The sequence below is a fragment of the Rhinolophus sinicus genome, chromosome 18 (genome assembly GCF_057876585.1).
Source record: "Rhinolophus sinicus isolate RSI-liver-muscle chromosome 18, RSI-T2T, whole genome shotgun sequence".
In the NCBI taxonomy this organism is placed as follows: Eukaryota; Metazoa; Chordata; class Mammalia; order Chiroptera; family Rhinolophidae; genus Rhinolophus; species Rhinolophus sinicus.
Genome location: NC_142518.1, coordinates 37,732,779 through 37,760,442, shown reverse-complemented (window position 1 = coordinate 37,760,442; position 27,664 = coordinate 37,732,779). Strand labels below are relative to the sequence as shown.

The 27,664-nt window shown below is 52.3% G+C and overlaps 1 protein-coding gene across 2 annotated transcripts; it reads left to right on the top strand.

The window, feature by feature from the left end:
* Positions 1–245: 245 nt before the first annotated feature.
* OTUD5 (OTU deubiquitinase 5) lies at positions 246–26,466 on the top strand. 2 transcript variants are annotated; one of them, XM_019714285.3, is made up of 10 exons: positions 246–572; positions 754–1,618; positions 11,567–11,660; positions 19,086–19,150; positions 19,235–19,391; positions 19,490–19,638; positions 22,977–23,180; positions 24,661–24,862; positions 24,951–25,064; positions 25,369–26,466. In XM_019714285.3, exons 2-10 carry the CDS (start codon positions 1,025–1,027, stop codon positions 25,488–25,490), a joined length of 1,701 nt encoding a protein of 566 aa, XP_019569844.1. In that variant the 5' UTR covers positions 246–572; positions 754–1,024; the 3' UTR covers positions 25,491–26,466. The 2 variants fall into 2 exon arrangements, with proteins under 2 accessions (XP_019569844.1, XP_019569843.1); XM_019714284.3 differs by having other exon boundaries at positions 246–651.
* The last annotated feature ends 1,198 nt before the right edge of the window (positions 26,467–27,664 follow it).

Sequence of the window (27,664 nt, the reverse complement as noted above, 5' to 3'; positions counted from 1 at the left end):
CCACGCCTGCGCACTAGCCACAGGGCGGGGAGGTCAACGGGAGGGCGAGAGTGCCGTGCTGCCAAAGAGGGCGTGTCTGCTTCCCAAACACCCCCTGTCCTCACGGTGCCTGTCTGCCCCAAGGTTCGTCCGTCCGACGCGAGTGAGGGCATCTCTTAACCAATCACCGCAGCACTCGGCCTGTTGCCAGGGTGAAGTGGAGCCCGCCTCTCCACTGATGTGGATTTGCAGGTGGGTGGGACCGGAACTGACGCTTCAGAGGATTTCTGGGCTCTGGGAGTGTTATTTTCCTGTCAGACGCACTGACAGCGGCCAAATTGGGAGCCTGGGAGGGAGGTGCTTTTAAAACTGTCCTGCACAAGGCAGGCCACGCTGTCCTGTCGCAGCACCTCCGCCTGCGAGTCAGAGCCTCGGGGACAGAATTCAAGATCAGGACGACGCGGAGGAGAAGGCCAGGAACCAGGGTGCTGACTTTGACTGAAATCCGAGACGGAGGAGGGCGCAGGAGGGCGATTACTCTCTTCTGATTGGCCCGTGGACGTCAGCGAGGACCCACGCAGCCGCTTCGATTGGTTGGTGCCTGTAATTGTTGTGGCGGCGGTGAAGATTTTTGCCCACGTACTTCCGAGCGAGAGGCAGGGCTGTGCTCTGGTGCGCGTGCGCGGTGCCCCAGGGCCCCACCCGGTAGTTCAAGAACCTGCGAGGGGGCGGGGCGAAGAGGTGCTTGTTTTGGTTCTGTTTCCTTTGAAGCAGAAGGCCGGAACGAGCGTAACAATCAACTTGCCGAATTCGGAGAGAAGGCGACGACGAACTCACCGCGCTGCCTTCACCTTGGACTTCATATCCGGGTTTTCCTGTCGCGTGACCCGCGCGCCGCCGACGATTCTTGAACCCGTGTTTCAATCTCTTTATCCGGGTCCCGGCGATCCCGTCGTGCTTCGCGCACCACAGTAGCCCCCTCATCCGGGTTCTATCCCGGCGTGCCTCGCGCCGCGTTTGCTGAGGGGTACTTGTCGGTGCCGCCATGACTATTCTCCCCAAAAAGAAACCGCCGCCTCCCGACGCCGACCCCGCCAACGAGCCGTCGCCGCCCGGGCCTCTGCCCCCGGCGCCGCGCCGTGGCGGGGGTGTGGGCGTGGGCGGCGGCGGCACGGGCGTGGGCGGCGGCGATCGTGACCGTGACTCGGGCGTCGTGGGGGCCCGTCCGCGGGCCTCACCGCCGCCTCAGGGCCCGCTACCGGGGCCACCGGGTGCACTGCACCGCTGGGCATTGGCTGTGCCGCCCGGCGCCGTGGCGGGCCCCCGGCCACAGCAGGCCTCTCCTCCTCCTTGTGGGGGCCCCGGCGGTCCTGGCGGCGGTCCGGGCGACGCGCTGGGTGCATCGGCTGCAGGTGTGGGTGCGGCGGGCGTGGTGGTTGCCGTGGGCGGCGCGGTGGGCGTGGGCAGCTGCTGCTCAGGACCCGGCCACAGCAAGCGGCGGCGTCAAGCCCCCGGGGTTGGCGCGGTTGGCGGTGGCAGTCCTGAGCGCGAGGAGGTCGGCGCAGGTTACAACAGTGAGGACGAGTATGAAGCGGCTGCAGCACGCATCGAGGCTATGGACCCTGCCACTGTCGAGCAGGTATGAGCTGGGGGCGACAGGTGAGCGGGTATGGTGGGTGGGATCCCCAGACTGGGTAGGGATCCAAGAAAGGCTGTTTAAGATCTCCCCAAGGGACCTAAATGCCGTCTCCTGGATCTTGACACACTTTTTTCTGCTGGTAGGGGTGTGCGACACCCTCTTTCTCCACTCCTTTTCCCCGAGGACTTGAGGTTACAGGCCCCAGATAAGACGAAGGACTTGAAGATGGACTCTGTGGTCTTTTCCAGTCCTCATCTTGTAGGTCCAGTAGGTGGGAACCCCCCAGGAGACACAGGCAGAATGGCATGCCTCCTGAGAGGGGAGTCTCATGACTGTCCAAGAGAGAGTCTGTGTTCAGTGGCTTGAGATTTCTTTTCTTCTGACATAAGAATCTAAGAGTCCCCCTCCAGGGAACACAAGTAAGATGGAGACCTCAGATATCTCAGTGTTCCCAAGATACCAAACTCTTTTAGGGGTCTGAGATACTCTGCAGAGGACAACCCTTCCACCTCCTCAGGGGGACACAGCACAGGACCATTCAGCAGTGGGGTCTGACACTTCTAGAATCAAGGGCCTGACACACACATACACATCCCCTGTAGAGAGAGATCTTCTGAGCTTTTCTCCAGGGATGTAAGACTTATCTTGAGGAGGTAAGATTCTCTTCCCCTTGAGGCAAGGACCAAAGATATCCAGGGACCAGAAACTCGACTAGGGTATATGAGACTCATTCTGTAAGTGACGAGGGTCTGTGCTTCCTCTCAGTAGTCTGAGAGCTCCTTGCTGACAAGAGTTTGAATCTCCCAGAGCTTAATCTTCTTTTAAGTGATAGACCTTTGGCCCCTCTCCCTCACCCCACCCAACACCACCACCACCAGCAGGCCTGAGCCTTTCTTCAAGAAAATGAGGCTCACTGTTTTTGGATGGTGGAGCCTAAGATTCCCCTGCTTAAGGACTGGGGCTGTCAGAGACTGGGTCTGATACCCCCCACAGAGGTCTCAGGCCAGGTGAAGTCTTTAGGAGACTTTTTTCTTCAGGGACTGGTGCCTGAGTGTTCTCCTTGGGGGGGGGTCTGAGACACCCCCACACACACACACTCGGGTATGAGGCCCTTCTTCCCCAATTTATGAAGGACTGAAACACATCTTGGGGACATAGTAGCCCCTTGAAATAGATCTGAGCACTGTCCCCTTCTTCCCCCCCGGCAAGTGCCTGAGCTCGTCAGGGACGTAAGATTTCTGCCTTGGGAACTTGAGCCTGAGACCATTCTTCAGGGACATGGGCAGCATGGAGTCCCAGAGGTGGAATCTGAGGGCTCCCCATGGATCTAAGCCTGTCTTCAAGGGCCTGAGACCCACTGTGCCAAGGACACTGGAGCTTTCCCTCAAGGACAAGAGACCCATACGTACCCCAGTGACTTGCTGTGTCTCTATAGATGAGGTCTGAGCTTTCCCCTAAAGGAATTGAAGGTACCCCTTAGGAGCAGGACTCCCTCCCCCAGAATTGATTCCCGAGACCCTTCCCTTTGGGGCATGGATACAGAGTCCCTGTGGGAAAGGGCACTAAGTCTTTTCCCTGCAAAAGTTTAAACTTCCCTTCAGGCATGTGAGACAGCTCTCCTTATCGTAGGACCGGAGACCTGAGCCTGCACTTAGAATACTGACTTTCACCTTATTTCAGGTAGCATATGTCTACCTGAGTCGTAGGGGCCATTTAGGGACATAAGATTTCCTGCCTTGGGGACCTGAGCCTTAGACCACCCTCCACTTGTCAACTAAGTCCTGATAACTACCCACTCCCCTTGGAGACACAGGTAAGGTGGGATTCTGATGAAAGAGTTCTGGGTTTCTTCCCAAGGGTCTAAGCTTCCCCTCAGGCACAAGATGTTCTTCACTGTAGGGAGGGGGCTGAGTCCTGTCCTCCTTGGGTATGAGGCTTGCTCCCCAACCTGGCAATCCTTTATCACCAGGGAAAGGAATATGAGTTCCTCCCCAGTGTGGCCTAGCGCCTCCCCCATTGGGCAGAAGGACCTGGGTGCTCTTCACAGTCCTAAGAAACCCTTATCAGGCCAGGCAGCTCCTCCTCCTCTCTATGAGAAGGTTGTCAGGTCCTGGGGACGTGACGACTGAGGCCTTCCCTCAAGAACCAGGAGATACTCAGAGACTCCCCCTGACTCAGCTCTACTTGCTTCTCATTTTCAGCATCAGGGAACTATTCTGAGCTTCCTGAATTTCTTTCAACAATGTTTTTTCTCCCCAGAGACAGGAAAGGGGTTTGGGACATCCCCACTCCAGGGAAATTCTCCACCCGTGTCCCTCTCCCCCTTTGCTCAGGTAAATGTTGCCGTACTTCACAGGGGCCAGGGCCTTGTCTGGAGCCCTCGTCCTTGTAGCTTTTCCACCCGTTATTACTCCAGGCAGGATAAATCCTGTGGACCCACAGGGTCAGGGCCAGGAGTTGTTTGTTGTCTCCCTGTTTAGGGTAAAGTCTGCTTTTCCTTCTTTACAGTAACAGGGAGTGATACGTCCCTGGTCCCAGGGATAGACAGGAACAAAGTCATGTGATGCTAGGGTGACTAAAAAGATACCTCCTCACACTCCCTTTGCATCTCCTGAGCTGGGAATTTCTCTCTCATACTTGTCCCCATGAGAACGTGGAAGTAAAGCTCTGTGGTTGCATGGTGTCTCCCCTTCCCAACGACAGAGGAGAGGCTTCCTGTCCTCCATGTCTTAAGACAAAAGGAGGAAGAAGATGCTTCTCCCTGTTTCACCTGGTCCAACTTGGGACCTTCTGGGGATGAGAAGAGGAGAGATTCCTCCTGCTGCCTCAGCCTTGGTCCTGAATGTCACTGGGGACATTGGTAGCCTGGAGGCCCATTAGATCCCTTGGAAAAGAGGGGAGTTGTTGAGAGGGAGCACGCTTGGTGCATCTCGTCCTTGTTCTGACTCCTCAGACTTCTTGTCTGTGCTGATGGTGTCACTGTACCTCTACTGCCTACAGGAGCCTTTTGGCACCTGCAGGTCAGGGGTTTCCTTTACGAGGCTGCCTTGCTAAGAGTCTGCCATATGAAAAGAATGGTGTGAAAGCGTCCTTAGCCTGAGGACCCCACAGAGCGTTCTGAGAAGGGGGTGTGCGTGCCGAGGGGGTGGGAGAAGCTGGACCTGGCATCGTAGCCAGGGTACTCGGTTCCTACTCCTGCTCTGCGGGGCTTTGCTGCATGAACCAGAATAGTTCTGCCGGTGCTCTCCAGGTCTCTTTCTTCACTGGGCAAGTAGGGAGCTGGTGGGGTGTCACCTAGCTCCCAAAGGATTTTAGGGCTCTCACACCAAAGCCCTCTCGACCTGGAGGTGACAGAAGGGTGGGTGTCTTTGGGGAGAGAACTGGGTTCTGCTCCCACTCCTGCCCCTCTGATCCCTCCCAGGCATCCAAGCTTGGTGTGCAGGACAAGTGGCCCCATTGGTGTGAGGCTCGGGATTGGTGGACAGTGACATTTTTGGCCATCTTTGCTGTTGTGAATAAGCTCAGAGGTTGCCTGCCAGGGGGCCTGTTGGATGGTGTGGAGATAGGGTTGTGTGTGGAAAGAGTTTGGGCTTTGGAACTGGGCGGGCCTAACGTGTAATCTCCAGGGTCTCCTGCTTAGCTGCCTTACAGCTTTAGGCAAACACTCAGTTGCTCTTTTTTCTTTTCTCTTCTCTTCTCTTTTTTTTTTTTCCCCAAAAGTCTGCACATGTTCAGGTGATCAAGTGTGTAAATACCCGACCTGGCCCAAGTCAGGCTGATTCTTTTCTTGCAGTTTCCCCAGGATCACCTGGGTTCTTCCTAGGACTCTTTGTAACAACCAATCTTTGTTAGCAAAGATCCTTCATTTGGCATCTGGGAACCAGCTGATTCCTCTAGTGGGGAGGCAGAAGTGGGGCATAGCAGGAAGTGGTCCCTGCCTGGGTATTCTGGCTTTGAGTCCTATTATCTTTAGGCATTTCCCTTTTCTGGTCTCAGTTTCTCCATCCATAAAATGGGTAGTGCTGAAGAGGGAGGTTGGACTCAGTGTTCTGAAGGTAGTTGTAATCTCTTCTCTAATTCCCTGTTCCCCACTTCCCCCCACCCATTGTGAAAGTTTTGCGTGGGGTCCCTTGGCTTTTGGGGGTATGCTATGACGTTTCAAGCAGTGTTCCATTTCATTCTCTCTTGCCAGGTGCTGTAGGTCCTTGGGATGTTTTTCTTCATTTTTACAGCTTTGTTGAGACATAATTCACACACCGTACAATTCACCAATTTAAAGTGTACGATTCAGTATCTGTCACCACGGTCAGTCAAGTTTAGAACGTGTTCATCACCTCAGAAACAAACCCTGCAGAATGATCATCCCCCAGTCCCCTCATCCCCTCCCAGCCCCTGGCAACCACTAATCTACTTTTTGTCTTGATTTGTCTTTTCTGGATGTTCCATGTAAATGGAATCATACAATATGGAGTCCTTTGTGACTTGCTGCTCTCAGCATAGTGTTTTCAAGGCTCACCCATATTGTAGCGTGCATCAGTACTTCATTCCTTTTTATTGCAGAATAACAGAATCTTAAGTTTTTTTTTAATCCTCTCCTCCCAGTGGCCTGGCATTAGGTTTTGGGGCCGTGCTCTTTTCCCGTTTCTCTGCCCTGGAGAGCTTGTGTTGGTCCTTAGAGAGCAGTGCATCTGTCTGTGTTTCTCACGGGATGGGTTGCCTGTGTTTTGCCTGTGAGCTGAGCCAGTGTTCCTGGGTGTTTAGGGGGAGAGAGGAGTGGTCTTGGCACCAGGCTTGCTGGGACGGAGCTGTGAAGCTCAGAATACTAAATACCTCTTGGCCGTGGTCTCTGGGAAGACATCTGTCCATGAGCTGCCACTGCTTCTGCCATCTTACCGTTCCCCCACCCCCCTTCCGTGACAGCTCATTCATGGATGGGCAGGGTCAGCAGCTTCCCAGGCTGTGGGGGAGCCCGGGCTCCTGCTGCCTTAATTCTAACTCCCTGCAAGGGGTGGGTGATGGAGAGGTGGGTCCTGTGGGGCGAGAGCCATGTGACGTTGCCTCATAGCTCACACAGGAATGCTACAAGGGGCTTATATCATTTTCCTGTGGCTGCTGTGGCAAATTAACCACCAACTGGCTGGTTTGGAACAACAGACAAGGATTCTCGCACAGTTCTGGAGGCCGGAAGTCCGGACTCAGTTTCACTGGTCCCAAAGCAAGGTGTTGGCAGGGCCGCACTCCTTCCTGAGGCTCTAGAGGAGAACCCAGCCCTCCTGCTTCTGGGGCTGCCCACATTCCTTAGTTTGTGAGCAGATCACTTCAGCCTCCACTTGTCTTCACATCTTATTCTCTGTGTATATGTTGACTCCTCTTCTGTTTGTATCAGATCTTCCTCTACTGTTCGAAGGACACATGTGATTGCATTTAGGTCCCATCCAGATACTCCAAGGTAATCACTGTATCTCAAAATCCTTAACTTTCATCACACCTGCAAAGATCCCTTTTCCTTACAAAGTAACATTTACAGGTTCCAGGGATTAGGGCGTGATAGGCGTGGGTGGTCATTATTCAGCCTACTATAGGGGTGTGCTTGTTTGCCTTCCAGGGATGGGAAGGGAACTCATTCAGTGCTCTCCTACTGGGCAGAGCCCTGTAATGTTTGAGTCTGTCCAGTATCCCTATTATTGGAAGACTTGTCTTCCCATTTCACAGATTGGAAAACTGGTTAGCAGGTCATCACATGGCGAATAACTGGAGCTGGATGGGAGCCTAAGTCAGTTGGGTCACACAGCCTGCTTCTTGGACCTGGGGACTAGTAGGTTGCAGTCTTGTGCCCGGGATCCCCTGGTGTCAGAGAGCTTTAATCAGTGCTTTGTGGAGGCTCAAAGGTGTGGAGGGATTGCCTTCAGGCTCGATAGTGGGATTGCAAGATTGAGGGTCTGGACTTTCTCAGGCCAGAGCACTGATGCAGCCTGAACTTCTCTGTGGCCGGGCCAGGCCTCACCCCTTGCTCCCAGCAGCTCTTCCTTCATGGGCCATTTTCTTAACTTCCAAGTTGGCACCTTTCTTGCAGGTTCTTGTCCAGCTGGGGGATGGAAGAGACTGTGCTAGGAACTCCTGGGACTGTCTAAACTCTTTCTGGAACGCAGTATCAGGATCTCCTTGTTTTCTCTTCCCAAAGGGAGAAAGAGGAGGGGTTTCAGCCAGAGCCCAGGCTCTTACGGCTATGGGTTCCAAAGCTAGTGGGTGGCTCGTGGCCTGGTGTCCAGATCCAGGCCCAGATGCCACTCTGGTGGCCCCAGGACCAAAGTCCTGCTTGTATGAAGAGTACGCTCAGGCATCCGTCACTTTCAGTAACAAACCAGGATTTTCCCAGGATGGCCTGCCAGGTATGTCACCGTGCTGTGGTTCATCAGGCCTCCCCTGTCGCTTCCACACCAGGCCTTGCTGGTGCCCAAACCCCAGCTCCTTTCTGCCTTTGTAAAATGAGGATAATGCTTCCTGCCATCTGTGCTGTGGTAAGAATGAACTGAGATCACCTTTTGCATCTGGTACCTGGCACAGGGCAGGCATTTGGCTAATAGGAGTCTGTCTTTCTTCCTGGCCTTGCCCTGCTTACCTTCCTAGTCCTACCCAGGACTTTAGCTCTGCTGAACTCATTGCTGGCATCCGGCATCCCTGGTGCTTTGTGGCAGAAATGATTTCTTACCTAATTCACGAACTTTTCTGGAGGTCTTGCTGTTTTAATCCTTTGCTCAGGTGGAACCTCCTCTCAGGCGCCAGCCTTAATGAATGGCCAGGTCCCTGCCTCTGTTTCCTGACACGCCTGTGTTCATCTTTCACAGCCCTGCTCACGTTTGCGTGTAGTCATTGCCTGTTTCCCCACCCCTCTAGCAGTCTGGGAGTTTATCAAGGATAGAGAGTGAGTCTGGTTCATTTCTCTGGCCTCATTGCCAGCCCAGGCTCTGACTTAGTAGCTGCCTTGCAAACCTTTGTTGGATGAATGAGTAGGAGGCTTCTTATCCGCTTTTATTGTCTTTCCTCTCTTGATCTCCTTTCCCCCTACACTTGAGGGGAGCAGGAGGTTGCTATGTGCCTTTTTTTCTTAGAACTACTTCTGTTCAGTCTGAGGCTGTAGCCGCAGTTGCAGCTTCCCTGCTGGAGACCCCTGGCGAGGGCAGGGGCCGTGGTGCTGGGAGATGGCTGAGCCTGCGGGGCCAGGATGGACCTGGGAGAACTGGCTGGAGGATGCTAGCCCACAGCCTTTGGGGCAGGAGGGGCACTTGGAATGCTGTGCACAAAGGAGAGTCTTCGTGCTGCCCGGGGAAGCCCATTCAGGGCTTCCCAGTGCCTTTGGCATCTCTGGCAGGCCAGCCATCCCTTCTCGGGGAGTGGGTCCTGATGGGGGGGCTGCTGGGTATTCCCGTCACCCCCCTCTTCAACCCCTCATGTCCGGCCACTCAGGCACTCCCAGTTGTCCATTATCGCTGAGCTGCTCTCACCCCTTCTGTGACTGTGCCCACTTCACCAGTACACGGTATGTTATTTACATGCCTTTTCTGGTCCTGACTCTCCTCTGAGCCTCTTGACAGGTCTGTCAGGTAGATCACATATCCCGTTTGATTGGAAACGGAGGCTTGGAGAGTTCACTTAGCTCACCCAAAGTCATGCAGCTTAGCTCACCCAAAGTCATGCAGCAAGTGACAGAGCTGGGGTTGGAACCCAGAGCTTCTGACCTTCAAACCTTGTGCTTTCTACTTGGCCAGGAATTTCTGTCACCTGAGCTGGGGGGGAAATGGCCTGCAGAGAGGTGATTCCCTCTGGTTGGCGTTAGCCTGGATCCTATAAATCCCCGGGCAGGGGGCTGTCCCCAAGGAGCAGTCTTGGGATTTCTGGTCCCTAGCCCTGATGCCGGATCAGGCTGGCTTCCTTCCGGTGGCCGGCAGAGGGCGTCAGGGGCCTGGGAAAGGTTTGCTAATTCTGGTTTGTTTTGTTTTCAAGTGTAAATGTTAGAAGTGACCCGTGGACGTTACGTTTTTAATAGACTTATTTTTTAGAGCAGTTTTAGGTTCACAGCAAAGTTGAGCAGAAGGTACAGGGAGTCCCATATACTTTCTGCCCCCACACATGCATGGCCTCCCCCTTTACCAGCATCCCTCACCAAAGTGATGCATTTGTTAAAAGTGATGGACCTACACTGACACGTAACCATCACCCAAAGCCCGTAGTTTACATTGGGGTTCCCTCTTGGTGTTCTACATTCTGTTGGTTTGGACAAATACAAAATGATGTGTATCCACCATTATATTATCATACAGAGTCATTTCACTGCCCCCCAAATCCTCTGTTATGTCTACTCATCTCTACATTATTTTTGAGAAACACATCTGAAAAACACACATTTGTACAGGTTCACTTTACTCGAACCTTTGGGGCCAGGTGTGCTTTGGCATTTAGAAAAATTTCAGAATTTAGAAAAATCACCTTGTATGAAGTTGGGCAATTAAGTTCACAAACTCATCCTAGAAAAAGTGCTACATACCTCATTGCTGAGCATCACTACGGTCACCTTCGAAGTACTCCCCTTGGGAAGCTATGCACTGACGCCAGCGCCTAGTCCACCCTCCAGAGCAATTTTGGAACTCTTTCTGGAGTGGCCATCAGAGCTGTCGTCGTATTATCCTTGATGTTCTGAATGTCATCAAAATGTCTTACTTTCAGTATTTCCTTTATCTTCGGGTAAAGAAAGAAGCCATTGGGGGCCAGATCAGGTGAGTAGGGAGGGTGTTCCAATGCAGTTATTTGTTTACTGGCTAATAACTCCCTCACAGACAGTGCTGTGTGAGCTGGTGCATTGTCGTGATTGGTGAAAAGTTCAGGTCAACTTTCTCACGCAGCCTTTTCAGCACCTTCTAATAGTAAACGTGGTTAACTGTTTGTCCAGTTGGTACAGATTCATAATGAATAATCCCTTGGATATCAAAAAAAGGTTAGCAATATCACTGCAACAAAAGTTCGCGAACTTAATTGTCTGACCGGACCTCGTGTGCTGTGTGTTCTGTAACACCTCCAGTGGGGTCTGTGGCCGCACCTCATAATTAAACATCCCAGTGTTTCTGAATGGAAATGTTTGAATATTCACTTTCAAGTGAGATAAATAGCTTCTCATCAGCTCAGGTCAGGTTATGATGCCAAATGAGTTAGATAAAGACTTTTGGTTTCCAAAGTTTTTTGAGTTTTGAAATTTTGGACGAGGGATTGTATAAAGCTCTTACAAAGAAGGAGGGGAAGTAAAGTCACCTGTGATACCAACACTTAGGGATAACATTCTGTTGTATAGCCTTCCCAACTTTGTGTGCATAGGTGTTTGTTTACATATGCGTATGCATATATTTGTTAAATGTGTTCAGTCACAAGTAAGATCATATTTTGCGTACATTTTGCTTTGCACCGTGTATTTTGCCTTACACAAGATCTTGGCGTTCCGTAGCAACTTGTAGGGCTCAGTGCCTTGCCAGCCACGCCCTTCTCAACATCTGTCCTAGCTAAGTGGCCAGAGGGGGCCCCCAGGTGAAACGCCTTGAGGTAGAGCCAGGTTCTCCCCACCGTCCCAGGTACTTGCCAACTCTGGGCCTCTGGCCATCTGGGGGAAGGCCTAGCACTGCATTTCCAGCATGGTCAGCAGGGGGCAGTGTACAGCGGGGGGCCTCTGCTCTCAGAGCGGTTGGTGCCCCTCTGGGAGCAGGTCTTCTTCTTACGCATGACTGATTCCCCTAAAAGAGAGGGTCTCCTACTCCACATGCATGGAGTGGTCAAACGGGGCTGAGAACTTGACCCTGCCCAGGATCCTCTCAGCCAATCAGTTGGGCCCCTCAGGAGCTCAAGGGCAGGGCCCTGGGGAGGGGGTACAGGCCTTTCCTGTTGCTGACCCCCACCTCTTCCCTCCAGCAAGAGCACTGGTTTGAAAAGGCCCTGCGAGACAAGAAGGGCTTCATCATCAAGCAGATGAAGGAGGACGGCGCCTGTCTCTTCCGGGCTGTAGGTGAGTCTGCCTTAGCCTTCAGGGGCCTCGGTCTGCCCCTGAGCTGTGTCCCAGTTTTCAGGAGTAACCCCTCAGGCAGGGTCGGGGGCAGAGCGAGCTGGTCTTTTAGGGACTGCACGCCCCAGCCTCAGGTTCGTATCTGGCCTCAGGCCCCCGGGCATGAGGCAGTGTGGGGGTGTGAAATAGTAACAGCAATAACGGTGATAAAGAAACTAACATTCTTGGGGACAGCTCACTCTGTCAGGCACTGCCAGTAACCCTTGAAGTTCTCCCCCAAGCTGGGTAAGTGCCGGGACTGTTGCTTCCATTTGTCAGATGAGCAGAGGAGCCCAGAGATGGGGAGTGGCTTGCCCAAGGTCAGCTAGCACGGAGTAGAGCTGGGGGTCGGAGTGTGGGTCACGCTGGTCTGAGGCCTGGGCTCCTAACCACAGCACACTACTCTCGCCTGGGATTATAGACCTGTTTTTAAACTTACACAAAAGTAGAGAGAGTAGTGGACCCTCATGTACCTATCACTCATCTTCCAAATAGTCATCAGCACATGGCCGGCCCTACTTCGTCACTACCCTGCCCACTCTTTCTCACTCTCTCGAAAGGAGTATTTTTAAAACTCCAACATTGGGTCATTTCATTTGTAAATATTTCTATATGCTTCTCTAACAGGTTTCTCTCTTCTCTTCCTTTCTCTCTCTCTCTCAACATAACCAAAATGTCATTATCATCCCTAACAAAATTAGTAATTCCTTTATACCAGCTGCTGTCCAGTCTGAGCTAGATCTTTGAGGCCCCTCTGGCTCTGAATCTGTGACAACAAGCAGTCGTGAGATCCTGTGCTAGTGTCCGGGGGACCTAGGAGTGTGATCTGATCCTTCGTTGGGGGCCCTGGTGTCTACCGTAGAAAAAATGCCTTCTGATAGGATTTGAGCTGGGAGTCAGAAGCCCGTCGTGTGCTGGCCCTCACTCCTAACTTCTGTCCCATCACCGAAGCGGTGGTGGTTTCTGAAGGGCTTCTTGAATCCCTTCTGGGTCCATTCTCAGTCTGTGGGTACACGTCCCCCATGTCTGCTGGTGGGCTGGACTGAGCCAGGCTCCACTTCGGGCTGTGCCACTGATACTGGGTGTGACCTTGGGCAAGCAGCTTTTTTATCCTGTGCCTGTTTTCCTTCTGTAACGTGTGGCTAAAAGACCCAGTGTTGTTACAGTTAAATGACATGACTTCAGTAAATATCTTTAGGGCCTGACACGCAGTAGGCCCTCCTGGAGCAATAGCGTTGGTAAAGCCTCAGTGCTGTTCTCAGCGGCGCCTCAGAGCCACAAATGTTTTTCGAATGGATGAAATAAAGGTTAAGTGGGGTGAGTGATTGCCTCTCCTGCTGTACCGCGCAGGCGCGGTGCAGGCCCTGGACTCGGCTGAACTGGGAAAATTCCCACCCTCCTACCACTGGCTTAAGTCCATGTTCTCCCTGCAATGTTTCCTAGAGAAAATGCTGGGTTTGGGGCCCTCTTGGATCAAAGGAGGATAAAGAAAGATCAGGTGGGGGTCTGTTCGGTGGCAGGCCCTGAGCTCAGCCCTCAGGCTGGTTGTAGGGTACGCACGGTGGCTGGTGGAGTGAAGGTTGGAGAACGCAGCTGGGCGTCTGGGCCTTGAGTGGCCTTTGAGGCTGACCTTGGGGCTTGTGAGGACCTAGCTTTTGCAGTAACCCATAGCAAGGGCAGTATTGACACGTGTGTCTATCCAGCTGTTTTCCCCAAACGTCCTCTGACCCTTTCCCCCACCGGGGCCTTCCAGTAAGGGGCCCGAGCTTCCAGGAAGAGCTCAGTGCCGCAGGCTGAAGGCCTTTCCTTATCAGCACAATGGCTGCGCATTTTGCCTGACTGAACAGCCCTTGGCTTTTCTCCATAAAACCCCAGAAGCCCCCTGGTCTCTCCCCAGACGTGCATGGCCCCTGGGATCCTCAGGCTCATCTGGAGTTTTCCCTGGGGCAGAGTGCGCAGGACATGTGCCTGGAAAGGGGACTTTGTCCTCCTGCTCTGTGCTGCCCCTCTGCTTCCGGTCTGGCTTGGATAGGGAGACGTGGTAGTCGCCCTAGGCGCTGGACAGGTTACAGGCTCTACCTTCCCACCACACATTGAACAGTGGAAAGAGCACATCATTGAGGGTTTGGAGTTGGAGGGGGGATTGCAGATAGAGGGGCCACCCTGTTGTTCTTTGACCCCAAGTTTTTGCTAGGCATTCAGCTGCGTGCTTCAGGTTCACCTGCAAAACGGGTCATCATCATGTGAGACAGGTGAGAAGGTTGAGGCCCAGGGCAGGGAAATGACATGCTCAGTGTCATCAGTAGCAAAGCTGGTATGGGGACCCAGAGGTGTCCATAGGACACGGTCTTTCTATGGCCCTAGGAAAGCCCTAGCTTCTTAGCTTGGCTGTCACCTGGCAGGGTGCCCTCAGCTGTGTTCCTTGACCTCTCCGGGCCGGACTTCTCCATTCTCCAGTGAGGAGCCAGCCTGTGACCCTCTTCTGTTGGGAATCCTGAGGCAGGTGGCTTTCTACCCTCCGTTTTGCCTTGGAGCCACTATCCGCTGCTTGTGCCCCATTCTCTCCCACCAAGCCCTGCTGGGGACTCGTGAACATCAGCAAAGGCTTGGGTGGAGTGGAAGTGGGAGCCTGATTCCCAGAGGTGCCCTGTGGTCCACCCTGCGCTTGCTGTGCTCAGATAACCTCCTCCTGGAAATGTGAGTCTGCATCTCTCCACCTTCCCTCTCCCCATATGGCTCTGACTCAGCAAATACCTCTGGCCCTGCCCTCTGTGAGCAAAGTGGGGGCCACATGTGTGTGTGTGTCTGCGTGGGCCGTGGAGAAGCAGCCGGGGAGGTGCGTGTTACAGAGATGGGGCCCCAAAACATTAGCCATGCCCGGTCCTTCGGCCTTTGCTTCTTAGAATGTGGACCATCTGCATTGGAGTGATGGATCTTTGATCAGTTTGACTGTTTCATAAATGGGGAACCTGAGACCTCAAGAGAAAGCCAGGACCCGATTAACTAGGTGACACGGGCCAGTGTCAGAACATCAGTGTTCAAGGTCGAAGCGGGCCAGAAGGAGAAGATCTCCGTGGGCCACCATGTGTGCCCACTTCCCTGCAAACACCAAGCTGCCTTTTCTGTCCTCAGTGGAACTTGCTGTCACTCTCCTAGCAGACAGGCAGCAGCCTGGGTCAGGCAGCTCTCAGGTGCCGCTAAAACAAATGGTAGGGCTCTGTTCTTAAACTCCTTTACATACCGTGTTTCCCCGAAAATAAGATGTAGTCGGACCATCAGCTCTAATACATCTTTTGGAGCAAAAATTAGTATAAGACTGGTCTTGTTTTACTATAAGACCCAGTCTTATATAATATAATATAGTATAACATAAGATAATATATAATGTAATATAACATAATACAATATAATATCGGGTCTTATATTAATTTTTGCTCCAAAAGACGCATTAGAGCTGATTGTCTGGCTACGTCTTATTTTCGGGGAAACAGGGTAGTCCAGACTCTCCTGTCTTGCTTCTCCACATAACTCTTCGGCAAATAGTGACTACACTTTAGGGAACTTGAGGAGGAAGAATTATAGAGGTTTTGGGGACCTTCCCCCAGGCAGCAGCAGAGGGTAAGCAAGTCTGTTCAGCGATGTTGGCTCTTCCCACCTCCCACCAACCCCTGGCGAAGGCTAGGAAGGAGGAGGGGTTGGTCCTCTGCACAGCCTTGCGTCTTGTCCAGCGTCTTGTTCAGCCGTTGGTCTTTCCTGGTTGGTGGCAAGGGCGTCTGCTTGGTGAATGTGATCGTGGTCTATAGTTGTGAGGATTGCCGTGTGGGAGCTTGGCCTCAGGGAACACCTTTGTCAGATGTGCTGGCTGTGTGTGCACACATGCATTTCTGTGCTGGTGTCTCTGTGCTCAGAGAAAGGACAGAAATGGGGTCCGGGGAGGTAATGTTCATCCTGATCTCTGTGGTCCTAGTAGGGGGTATAGCCCCTGATAGCTCTATTCTCTGCCCACTCCCAGGCCTTTCCAGCAGATTCCTGATTGTGCTGGGGGGGGAAAGTGAGGTAGACAGGATCAGGCCTGGCCCCAGGGAGTCAGGTGGCTTTGGTGATAGCTGAATTGGGGGGGGGTAATATCACCTGGGGCATCAGTGCTTGAAGTCACCATTTATTCCTTAAGAGCCTGCCGCCCCCCTTCATCCTCCCAAATGTGTGGCCTTGGGCCAGCTGTGCCGCATTTCTGTACCTCAGTATCCCTCCTGTGCAAAGTTGGTTTTTTTTGGGGTGCGGATGGAATGAGTTGGAATGTAAAAAGGCCTTGGGGGAACCAGTTGTAGTATTGTTCTGAGGATTTCCGAGGCCTTTTTGGGTTGGGGACAGAGATGAGGTAGTGGGGGACCCTCTTCCAGCTGGACTCTGGGAGGGGAGAGCAGGTGCAGATTGCCCACAAGTGCAGCGTCAGCAAGAGGAGGAGTTTCAGTTTCTATCAAAACAAGTTCTCTGAATTCCCCTACCTGTACAGGTCCATTGGGCCCTTTCCCCCACCTCGGCCCCCACAGGGAAGACCAGCCAGGCCCCTAGCCCCTGTGCTTTCTGGGAGGAGGAAGGCTTTCTGGAGGACAGGCGGGGCTAGCAAAGTGAGGCAAGCACCTCCTCAGTGAGGGCTTCCTGTGTCCTCAGCCTGCCTTAGAGCGGGCAAAGATCCTTCTACTCCCCCTTGTTGGGGAGGTACTACTGCTCTGTATCCTCAGTTCTGAGGAGCACATTTCTTCCTCATTCATGATCCCCAAACTAGGGTGTATCTTATGATCAGTGAGGTGCCTGCCCCCCCCCGTTGTGATTAAATATGTGCACCATACCACCCATCAGGGCACCTAGAACTGAGGAGAGAAGGTGATATATTTCACAGATAAGTAAGAAGGTCATACCTTACCCACCCGTAAGGACCCTGCGTTGTGGTATTGATTTAACATGAATCTGGTTGTAAAGATTTGCAGTAGGGGCCCAGAAGGTACATCTGTGGCCCTTTGGCGGCAGTAAAGGTGGAGAGCTGGTCCTGCCTGCACGAGGGACAGTCTCGACTCCAGGTTTGGGGCTTTCCTCTAGCTGAGGAAGTACAACAGAAATGAGGAACGGCTTCATCAGTGGTTCCAATGACATTCTGGCTGACTTGTGGGTGGCAGGCTACCTGCAGGAGGAGTCATCATCTTCCGCATGACAAATGGAGCCCTGTGTCTTGAACACCTAGTATGCTGGTGTTTGGCAGACTGGCCCGTCTTGACAGAGCCCTATGAGAGGAAGAGGCGAGCTTTTCTCCACCGTATGGATTAGGACAGTGCAGCCCAGCCAGGTTAAGGGCCTTGTCCAGTGCCACACAGCCAGGAGGCAGCAGAGCCTTTCTGCCAGGCAAAGGGAAATGGGGGACCTTGGGTTCTCCCCCAGCTCCCCTCCCTGTCCCCCAGTCTCCCTCTTTTCTCCGTTTTCCTTTTGTCTGTCTTTTTCATTTTCCTCCCCTCTTGTTTTCTTGCATCCAGCATCTAGCCCAGGGAGATCTGTCACTTAGGCCTGGAAATGCTGGTTGGTCCTTCCCTAGGAACAGCTCCGCGCCTCCCTGAGCCGGGCAGGCCATCCCCTGTTTAACCTGTTCGCTCCCATCTCAGTTCCTGTTTTCTGCAGCTGCCCACAGCATTGCCTCCTCGGCACTCAAGCCCGTTCTACAGAAATAGCTCGTCAAGCAGCTCTGGCGGGCGGGCAGCCGCAACGGGCTCTGCGGTCCTGGCTTCTAAGAAAGGCAGCAGCGGGGCCCCAGCCTGTGCACAGTGCATGTGACTTGCTGGAAGTGCCGCTGGGGGTGTGGGGGGTGTGGCCGCAGAACCCACATCCTTGTTTACATCGGGGACGGGGCTACCCCTTCCCGCCTTCACAACCCCCACTGCCCTTCCCCCTCACAGCCCTGCACCTCCCAGAGGACTTGAGGACAGGCATGGGCCCCATTTTCTATCTCAGAGCAGCCTTTTCCTCCTCATCTCCTGCAACCCTCCAGGGAGGGAAGGTGGGGGGGCAATGAAGGTGTTCTTTTGGCAATTCTTCACAGAGGCCCATCGGCTGTCCTGGAGGAACTCTGCGTGCAGTGTCCCCTGCAGGACCTGCCCCTGCCCCAGTGCCCCAGGAAGGTCGCATCAGAGCAGCGGTCTTCCAGGGCTACAAAGGGAAATTCCCTCGTGGGCTTCGCCCGTGGATGGCAGGCTTGCCTCACCGTCGGGCCCACCTCCACTTCCCAGGGAGGAGGCTCCCTGGCTACCCCAGCCTGTCAGTCCGCTCAGCAAACCGATTCCCTGCACGGTGTTGGGCCCTGAGCTGGGGGTGGACTTGGGTGTGAACTGGCCTCCGTCCTCAGTGGGAGCCCGGTGCGATCCGGTAGATGAAGTCTGTACACACCTTTGCCAAATCTGGTCATAGAGGTGCCTGGGAGGGTGGCGAACTGCATGAAAGAGCAAACTGGTGTTTGACAGGTAGGCAGCCGAGGAGAATGGAAGGAACCTCCTGAAAAGAAGAGACGGAAGGCATTTGTGAAGATCCTCAGGCCAGGCAGAGGGAGCCTGCTTCTTAATTTGACCAAAACTCTATGATTCCCAGGCCATGTGGGCCGCAGGCTGCCCTTCCTGAATTAAGCTTGGTTAGGTGCATATGTGTCTGATCTCTCCTACTGCACTATGCCACTGGTGTGCTGGGGCAGGATTGTACTCCACCTCTGTCATCTTCGCCGTATCCTCCATTCGGGCCCCACTACAGGGAAGGCGACTTTGATTTACTGAGTGACTGTTCTGTCCCAAGGCCAGTGCTGGTCACATTACACCCGTTATCTCGTTAATCTCACAAGCAGGCCTGCCGGGGAGTTATCCAGCTTGTTCGCGTTTTACACGGCGGCAGGTGAGGCTGAGACTGCTTGGGTCGCTTGCCTCTGGTCATTTAGCTCACTAGCATCTGGCAGAACTGGGCTTAGAGCCCAGCTGGTTGCTTTTATCTTCTTTTTTTTTTTTCCTTTTTTTAACCTACAGAGACCATGCTGACTCAGGGAAATCAGGGAAACTACGTTCTAGAGTTGAATTTGTCACAGACTGACCTTCTGTGTGAACTTGGTCAAGCCACAAACTGGCCCTGAGCCTGTTTCCTCATGTGAAGATTGCAGGGGGTGTATCCCTTTCACCTGCACTCTCTTGTTGTTAAAGACTGTCCCAGCCTGCCCCTTTTTCCATGACCCCATTCCAGCCCACGAGGCCAGGGTAGAAAAGGAAGTTTCCCTGGCCCCCAGCCCTTCCCACCCCCATGTTCCGTGGCTCGGAACTCGTCTCTGGTGGCAGCTCTGATCCCAGCCTCTCCTTTCTTCTGTCCCCACAGCTGACCAGGTGTACGGAGACCAGGACATGCACGAAGTTGTCCGGAAGCACTGCATGGACTACCTGGTGAGGCAGCAGAGAGCGTGGAGTGGGGGCAGCGTGGGAGGAACTCTCCCTGCGCGGACCATGACCCTCTGATCTGTTCTGCAGATGAAGAATGCCGACTACTTCTCCAACTATGTCACAGAGGACTTCACCACCTACATCAACCGGAAACGGAAAAACAACTGCCATGGCAACCACATTGAGATGCAGGCCATGGCAGAGATGTACAACAGGCCTGTGGAGGTGTACCAGTACAGCACAGGTACTTGTGTGGTGGGTCGGTGAGCAACCAGTCGTGCCTGGTCCGAGCCTGCCTTGCCCAGCCCACTGTGGATGCTCGCTCCTTCTCTTTCTCTGTAGAACCCATCAACACATTCCATGGGATCCATCAAAATGAGGATGAACCCATCCGTGTCAGCTACCATCGGAATATCCACTACAATTCAGTGGTGAATCCCAACAAGGCCACCATTGGTGTGGGCCTGGGCCTGCCATCATTCAAACCGGGGGTAAGTGGGTCCCCACGCCCAAGATCACTGTTGGATTTAGAGGCCAGAAACCTCTGTTGGGGTCTCAGTTCGGCCTGTAGCCCACAGAAATGGCCTGTCCCTTCTCTGAGTTGCCCCTGAGGTCTCACCTCTGTAAAATTAGGGAGTCACCCAACATGCTCTCTCAGGGCTCTTTCTGTGGTCTCAGTTTGCCTGTCTGAGCTGGCTCACCCATTTTTGTGCCTGTTGAGGGCTGGTATTTTGGGATATGGAGTCACATGTGGGAACCATGAGCCAGGGCTCAGTCTGGGTGTCTTGGCACCTATGTGGGTCCTCCTCTGCAACTCAGCACTTAACACAGCTGTGCTCAGAGACTTGGGGTGCAGGCCTGGCCCCAGACTTACTGGCTGTGGGACCTGGGGCAGTACACATAAGGAATCTGGGCTGGCAGCTTGGCTGGTACAGAAAGCTCCTGGGCCTGGCACCTAGTAGGTGCTCAGAAGGTGGCAGTACGCTTTCCCAGCATACTCTGGCCGGTTCTCATTCTTTCTCACAAACAGTTGTCTGCAGGGGGTTTTGATATCTTCTATTCAGGTTTCACTTCCTACAAACAGAAAGTGCTCCTGCCTCATTTTAGGAAACACACACCCTAACACCAACACACCCTCCAACATAGGGTTCTTTTTAATTTTGTTCTTTAAATAAACTTTTAACTTTAGAATACTTTTAGATTTACAGATTTATTGTGCTTAGAGAATTCCCATATAACCCACTATGATTGACGTCTCATTAGCATAGTACATTGGTCACAATTAAGGAGCCAATACTGATATAGTAACTAAAGACCAGACTTTATTCAAATTATCTCAGTTTTTCCCTAATGATCTCACCTGTTCCAGGATCCCATCCAGGACCATATTACATTTAGTCATGTCTCTCTAGGCTCCTCTTGGCTGTGACAATTTTCTTGTTTCTGTTTATAGACTCTATATTAGTTTTACTTTTTCTAGAATGTCATATAATTGGAATCGTACAGTATGTATTTTTTTCAGAATGGCTTCTTTCACATAGCACTGAACATTTAAGATTCATCTATGACTTTTTGTGCTTCCATCACTCATTTCTATTTTTTCCTTTTTTTAAAAAACTGAATGCCTTGGTTTTTTGGGGTTTTTCTTTTTTTCCTGTTTATTTTTTATTTTTTATTTATAGACTTAATTGTTTAGAACATTCTTAGGTTTGCAGAGAAATTGGAAAGATAGTACAAAGTTCCCATATAGCCTCCTCCCCCCCACTCAGTTTCTCTCTTATTAACATATCAGATTATCATGATACATTTGTTACAATATATGAACCAATACTGATATATCATTATTAACTAAAGTCATCATGTCTCTTTAGGCTCCCTTGTCTGATGGTTTCTCACACTTTCATGTTTATGATGACCTTGACAGTTTTGAGGAGTATTGGTCAGGTATACTGTAGGATGTTTCTCTTTTGGGATTTGTCTGTTTTTCTCATGATTAAACTGGGGTTATGGGTTGTAGGGAGGAAGATCCCAGTGGTTATGTGCCATTCTCATCACATCATATCAGCAGTAGATAATATACTGTGAACATGATTCGTGACTGCTGTTGACCTTGACGACCTGGCAGAAGTAGTGCTTGTCAGGTTTTCTCCACTATAAAATCATTCTTTTCCCTCACCCCCTTCTCCATATTGGAAGGAAGACATCATATACAGCCCACACTTAATTGGAGGTTATTCTCCATTTCCTTGAGGGCAGAATACCTACATAAATTGTTTGGAATTCTTCCTGCAAGGGAAATTTGTCTCTTATCCCCCATTTATTCAGTCATTTATTTATATCAATATGGACTCACAGATATTTATTTTATACTTTGGGTTATAATCCAGCGCTATTTTTTTTTTTTTGATGCTCAAATTGTTTTGTTTTTGGCTATTGGAAGCTCTCTTAGTTGGTTCCTGCGTCTCTTTGATATGCCCCCATAGTGGTGGTGTGTTTTGTTTTTTCCCCAAAATTTTTGTTTTGTTTCTTGTTACTGTTTTTTTGAGAACTTCTTTACTTTCCGGCACTAAAGGTGCTCCAGACTCATCTTGTATATTTCCTACCCTGGTCCCAGAACCAGCCATTTCTCCAAGGAGCCCTGGTTCCGTTTATTGGAGAACATTATTAGAAACCAAGATCGGGGTGCTGAGTGTGCTGTTTGCTACAGGGGTGTCCTTGCTTCTAGGCCCTTTCAGCTGACAGGGTAAGGAGATATGTGTGTATATGCTAACATGAGTATATACACATACAGTAGTACCTCGGTTTTCGAATGTCTCCGTTGACGAACATTTGGTTTACAAATGCCGTAAACCCAGAAGTAAAAACCGAAAACCAAGGTACCACTGTACCTAGAAATATTTCTATATGTAACCATCTGTATTTATGTGAAGCTACAATTCTTAATATCTCCAGCTGATAGGTATTGCCTTGTTGTTTTAATATACAATTTTCTAATGACAAACAGTGTTGAGCCTCTTTTCAAATGCATATTTGGCATCTGTATATCTTCTCTGATGAAATTGTGTGTTTAGATTTTTTTTGCACATTTTTAAATTGTCTGGTTCTAACATAGCATTTTGCATACTTTTTGGACTATTAGCCATAGGTAAAAAGTTACACTTTATATCATTACTTCATGCACACACATTGGTGTGCAGTGTGTATATGTGCATTAAAATGTTAGCGTTTCATTGAACAATACTTAACATTTGTTCCTTGGGACATGCTCTTATATTTTTTATTATTTTGTTTTTTAAAATGCTGTTGTATCTCACAGCCTGACAGAGAGCAGTCTCATATAGTGTCCCACAATTCATAGCACCTCAGATCATGCTGATACTATCCCCTCGTCCCTTAAATACCTGACTACTCCTTGCACTCTATGCACACACAGCTCACTTGTCAGGTGGTCTTTTCTCCTTGTCCCATCTGGGCGTAGGTGAGGAAGGCCTCAGCATTATGAAACCCAGTCGTCACCGAGTGAGACGTCTTTAAATTCTGGCCTAGGCTGGAAGGCAGCTGACTGCCCCAGACTTAGTACTTTAGATGAGGAGTCCTGGGGTTGGGAGCAGGGCTTCTGAGTGTAGGCATTTGGACTAGTCCCACCACCCAAGCCTGCCTTGCCCCCCGTCCCTGATGAATAGGCAGCCTGTCCAGGGGGTGCTTAGTAAGGGTACCTGCCTTCCTGTCTCCTCGTCTGGGCCTCTGGGTCCACCTCCCTGAGCCAGTTCTGGCTCTTGGCGACAGTTCAGAGTGTCACCCCACATCCCTGTTCCTCCCCCCTTTGCAGTTTGCAGAGCAGTCCCTGATGAAGAATGCCATAAAAACATCAGAGGAGTCATGGATTGAACAGCAGATGCTGGAAGACAAGAAGAGGGCCACAGACTGGGAGGCCACGAATGAGGCCATTGAGGAGCAAGTGGCTCGGGAATCCTACCTGCAGTGGCTGCGGGATCAGGAAAAACAGGCCCGCCAGGTCCGCGGCACCAGCCAGGTGGGTCCTGGGCTCTGTCACTGGTCTGGCCAAGAACCCATTACTTCCCATGCTCTGCCCCCAAACAGGCAGGAAAAAATTAAGCGGTTTTGACATCTGGGAAAGGAGGAAGCTCCCAACCCTGTTTGTACCTCATCTTGGCCTTAGTCTTGGCGTTGTTCCTTAGAACTCTCAATACTTGTGTAGAACAAGCCCTTAAGGAGTAAGAGAAGGCATCATTGGTGGTGACGTACGGGATTGATGGATAGTTTCAGAGGGACCAGCTTTGTTGATTGTGCTTGTATGCCAGGCCCTGTGCTGAGGGTGTAAAATCAGATCCAGCCCGCTCTGCCCTCAGTAGTCCCCTGTCTATTGAGTTAGACGTGTCAGTGGGGCCCTTGACCCTGGCTCGGAGACCAGTGGAGATGGGGGGCTCTGGTTAGTCTTCACACTGGAAGTTTGAAATATTTTAGGGCAGGGAGTGGGCAGCATATACAGACGTTTGAGGAATCACAAGGAGTTTAGAGTGATTGTAGATGTTGGCAAGAGCTGAGTACCTTGTTCAATAAATATTTATTGTAGGTCTGTGGCCTGCACTGTTCTGGGTGTACGAGGCATATTGGTGAGCCGGGCGGGCCCAGATCCCTGTCCTTGGGGTGCTTACGTTTTTGCAGTGTGGAACACAATTAACAATAAACATAATGAATACATTAGTTGAGAAGTGGTACGTATGGATGGAAAACATGTGGAGCATGGTAAAGGGGAGAAGTAAGGCTGAGTGGGGCTGGGAGTTCACAGTATTAAATAACATGGGCCGGGTAAGCTTCCGAACAGGTGAGATTGGAGCGAAAGCTTGCCAAAGGTGAGGGAGGCGGCGAAGTGTGTGCACCGGGCGGGCAGAGGCCCTGAGGCAGCGCGCACTGCCGGGGATTTGGGAGTAGCCGGAGGCCAGTGTGACTGCACAGAATACAGGGTGTGTGAAGTCAACGAGGCGGTGGGGCCAGCTTGAGAGGGGCCTGTGGGCCATGGCGTGGACTTTGGCTTCTCCTCTGAGTGAGGCAGAAGCCATGGAGGGTTGTGAGCAGAGGAGGGATGGGATCTGACTTAGGATTTAACAAGGTTCCCCTGGCTGCGGAGTGCAGAACAGAGTCAGGGGAGTCACGAGTACAAGGGGACCAGCCAGGAGGAGGCTCAGTAGTCCGGGCCAGTGCTAATGGCACAGGCCAAGGAGAGGGAGTGGTGGGGGTGTGGGTGTGGGGGGATTCCGGGTCTGTTTCGAAGGTGGAGGCAACAGGTTTCCTGTCAGGTTGGCTGTGAGGGTATGAGGCGGGTAAGTAGCTTACTTTCGTCCTGGGGCCCATTGTGTGACTGGGAGTGGTGGTGGCCTGTGTAGAAGCTGTGTCACAGCCAGGATTCTGGGAGGGAGCGAGCCCTCAAGGACGGGGCAGAGGAGGGTCACGACGATTTCAGGTCCTTACCACCTCCTCCTTCCCTGCCGCAGCCCCGGAAAGCCAGCGCCACGTGCAGCTCCGCCACAGCCGCAGCCTCTAGTGGCCTGGAGGAGTGGACTAGCCGGTCCCCACGGCAGCGAAGTTCAGCATCGTCACCCGAGCACCCTGAGCTGCACGCCGAGCTGGGCATCACGCCCCCCTCCCCAGGCACTGTCTTAGCTCTTGCCAAACCTCCTTCGCCCAGTGCGCCAGGTCAGTGACTTAGTGACGGTAAGCAGGCAGGGCTGAGGGGATGCCACCCAGGCCCTGGGCCCTGCCTCTGACTGTCCGTCCACCACAGGTACAAGCAGCCAGTTTCCGACCGGGGCCGACCAGGCGACTTCCCCCCTCGTGTCCCTCTACCCTGCTCTGGAGTGCCGGGCCCTCATTCAGCAGATGTCCCCCTCCGCCTTCGGTAAGCCTCCTCTGTCTAGAAGTCAGGCCAGCTGGGAGTTAGGGAGAGACTGAAGAATCAGTAAGTCCTGAGAGGGGGACCTCTGGAGCCTATGGCCATCTCCCCAAGAAAAGGGAATCTTTCAGGCCCAAGGGATCTGCCCCTGAGGGGTTCTGAGGGGTTTCCTAGGCTCAGGAGCCTCCTTAGCCACAGGAGTAAGAGGGGCCTAAATGGCATCTTTCTAGAGCCAGGGCTCAGCGAAGGGTGAGGAGCGGGCAGGCTGAGGGGGCGCCGTCATCCTTTTTCCCTTCCTTTGCCCACGCAGGTCTGAATGACTGGGATGACGATGAGATCCTGGCGTCGGTGCTGGCAGTGTCCCAACAGGAATACCTAGACAGTATGAAGAAAAATAAAGTGCACAGAGATCCACCCCCAGACAAGAGTTGATGGCGACCCAGAGACTTGGAGACCATCTCCCAACCCCTGCCACTCCTGCCCTCCAGTGCCACCCCACCTTCTTTGGCTTTCTTCCCTCTTGCCTTCTTCCTCCTTCCCTCTCTCCCATCCTTATTCTCCTCCCTACTTCCCTCTTGCTGGCCCATCCCTGTGCCCTGTCTCATCGCTGCCACCACCACCATCACCTGTCTCTTCGCCAACTGATGTGCCCTGTTGCCCCTTGCACAGCACCATCCCTGTGGGGGACTTGGGCAAAGGTGCCGAAGGTAGGCGAGAGGCACACAGAGACAGACGAACCGGCAGCCAGGCCACCCCTGAGGATGAGACGTTCAGACAGAGGAAAGCCTCCCTGATCCCCGTTCCTTCCAAGATCAGAAAAACTTGTCACCCCACCTCCACAACATTGCCAGGGAGGTGGGAGGAAGAAGTGGGGAATTCCCCTTCCCAGTACCCCAAGAATGTCTGAGCCTTCAATGTTGGATTTTTTCTTTATTAAAATGTACTTTTATCAAGTCAACCATTCAAAAACGACAGACAACAGCATTGGCTCTATGAAGGTGGCATCTCTCTGGTTTGGGGGCAGGCAGGCCATGGGGTACGGAGGGGGTACAAAGATGTTGTTGCTGTTTCTGGCCTCCCGTTCCGTGGAGGTGGGCAGGGCTTAGAATATGAGCCAGGGCCAGGGAGGGGGGCCAGGGGGCAAGTGTCACGTGGGCTTTGGACAATGAGACCCTGACCTCGCTGCATTCCTTTTGCTTCCACCACCACTACCACCACCACCACCACCACCACCAGTCTCTCTGGAATCTTGGGGTGGGGGGCACTTTTGAGGATCATGACCGCCACCCAGGATTTGAGTGCGGGGTGTGGGAGCAGCCTTGGCAGATGGGGCACCCGTGTCCTGCAGGTGTTGACAAGATCCACCATCTGTGATGTCCTTGGCACAATAAAACCAAATATCAGTTTCCCCGGAGCGCCTCTGTTCTGTGTGGGTGTGTGGGCCTCTGGTCACAGGTGGCAAGGGCACAGGCCTTGGCTTGGCCTCTGAGGGCTGTGCTCACCAGTAGGGTCTGTCGGGGGGCCAAGAGTTTCTTCACATTTGATTCACTGTTGCCACCAAGAAAGCTCCATTTTTGCCTGTTGCCCCCGCCTCAACACTGGCACAGGCTGTAGCCTGCCTGCCTTATTTCCTGGGGTGTAATGGGAGCAGAGGACTGAGCTTGAGGGCAGGGACTGAACTTCCAGCTTCTCTGCTTGCCTCTTGCCATAAATGTTTGCTCTTTACTTGTGATCGTTTGATGAGGAAATGCTTTGGAAAGGTACAAGGGATGCTTCATAACAACATGCGTGTAGTGGAAATGACCAGAGGGGCCTCCCCCATCGGGTTTCAGAAGCTGAGGAACGGCTTAAACCCTGTTATGTTGTTCATGTCCCCCAGTCCTCACGTTTCTGTGTCACCGACCTTCCTAGGGGGAAAGCCAAGGCAGAGAAGGATGGCTGGCCCCTGTGTTTTGTCAAGTGTCTTTCTTGCTGTGCCTCAATAATGGGGCCCCTGTGGAAGGATGCATTCCAGCTCTGCAGGTGAGGGCATGGTTGGCAGAGTGGTTGTCCGCGGGGTGTCTGTGGAATCCACCGGTCAAGCATGTGTATGCTGGAGAGTTGTTTTGAAATGTTCCTCAGCTTTTTCTAGTTGTGTGGCCTTGGTCAAATCACAGGCTGTCAGTTTCAAGTGGCCCATGTGTACGACGGTAATTAAGGTCTACTACCTCATGCTCTCGCTGGTTGTGAGCATTGAGAGTTGTGCATATGGTCAACACGATGAATGATGGCACAGCGCCTGGTACATTCTGAGAGCTCGAATGTTAGCAAATATTTACTATCCTGTTGAAGTTTATGCACCATTTGGCCCCTGCCTACTTCTTGCCACTCTGTCCAATTTCCTTGGCCTCCTCCTGGAATTTGCTCTTCCCTGGCCCGAGCCCCCCATCATGTCTTTCAAGATGTCTTGAGGGTCACCTTTTGAGAAGCCCTGTGTGATCCCATCCACATTCTGGCCTCTATACAAACATGTCTTTACTCCTTTCCCAGTAACTCTACTATCAACTTCTTGGGCAGGGGCTATAATGTCTGACTTCTCTATGTATCTCTAATATCTGCACCCCCAC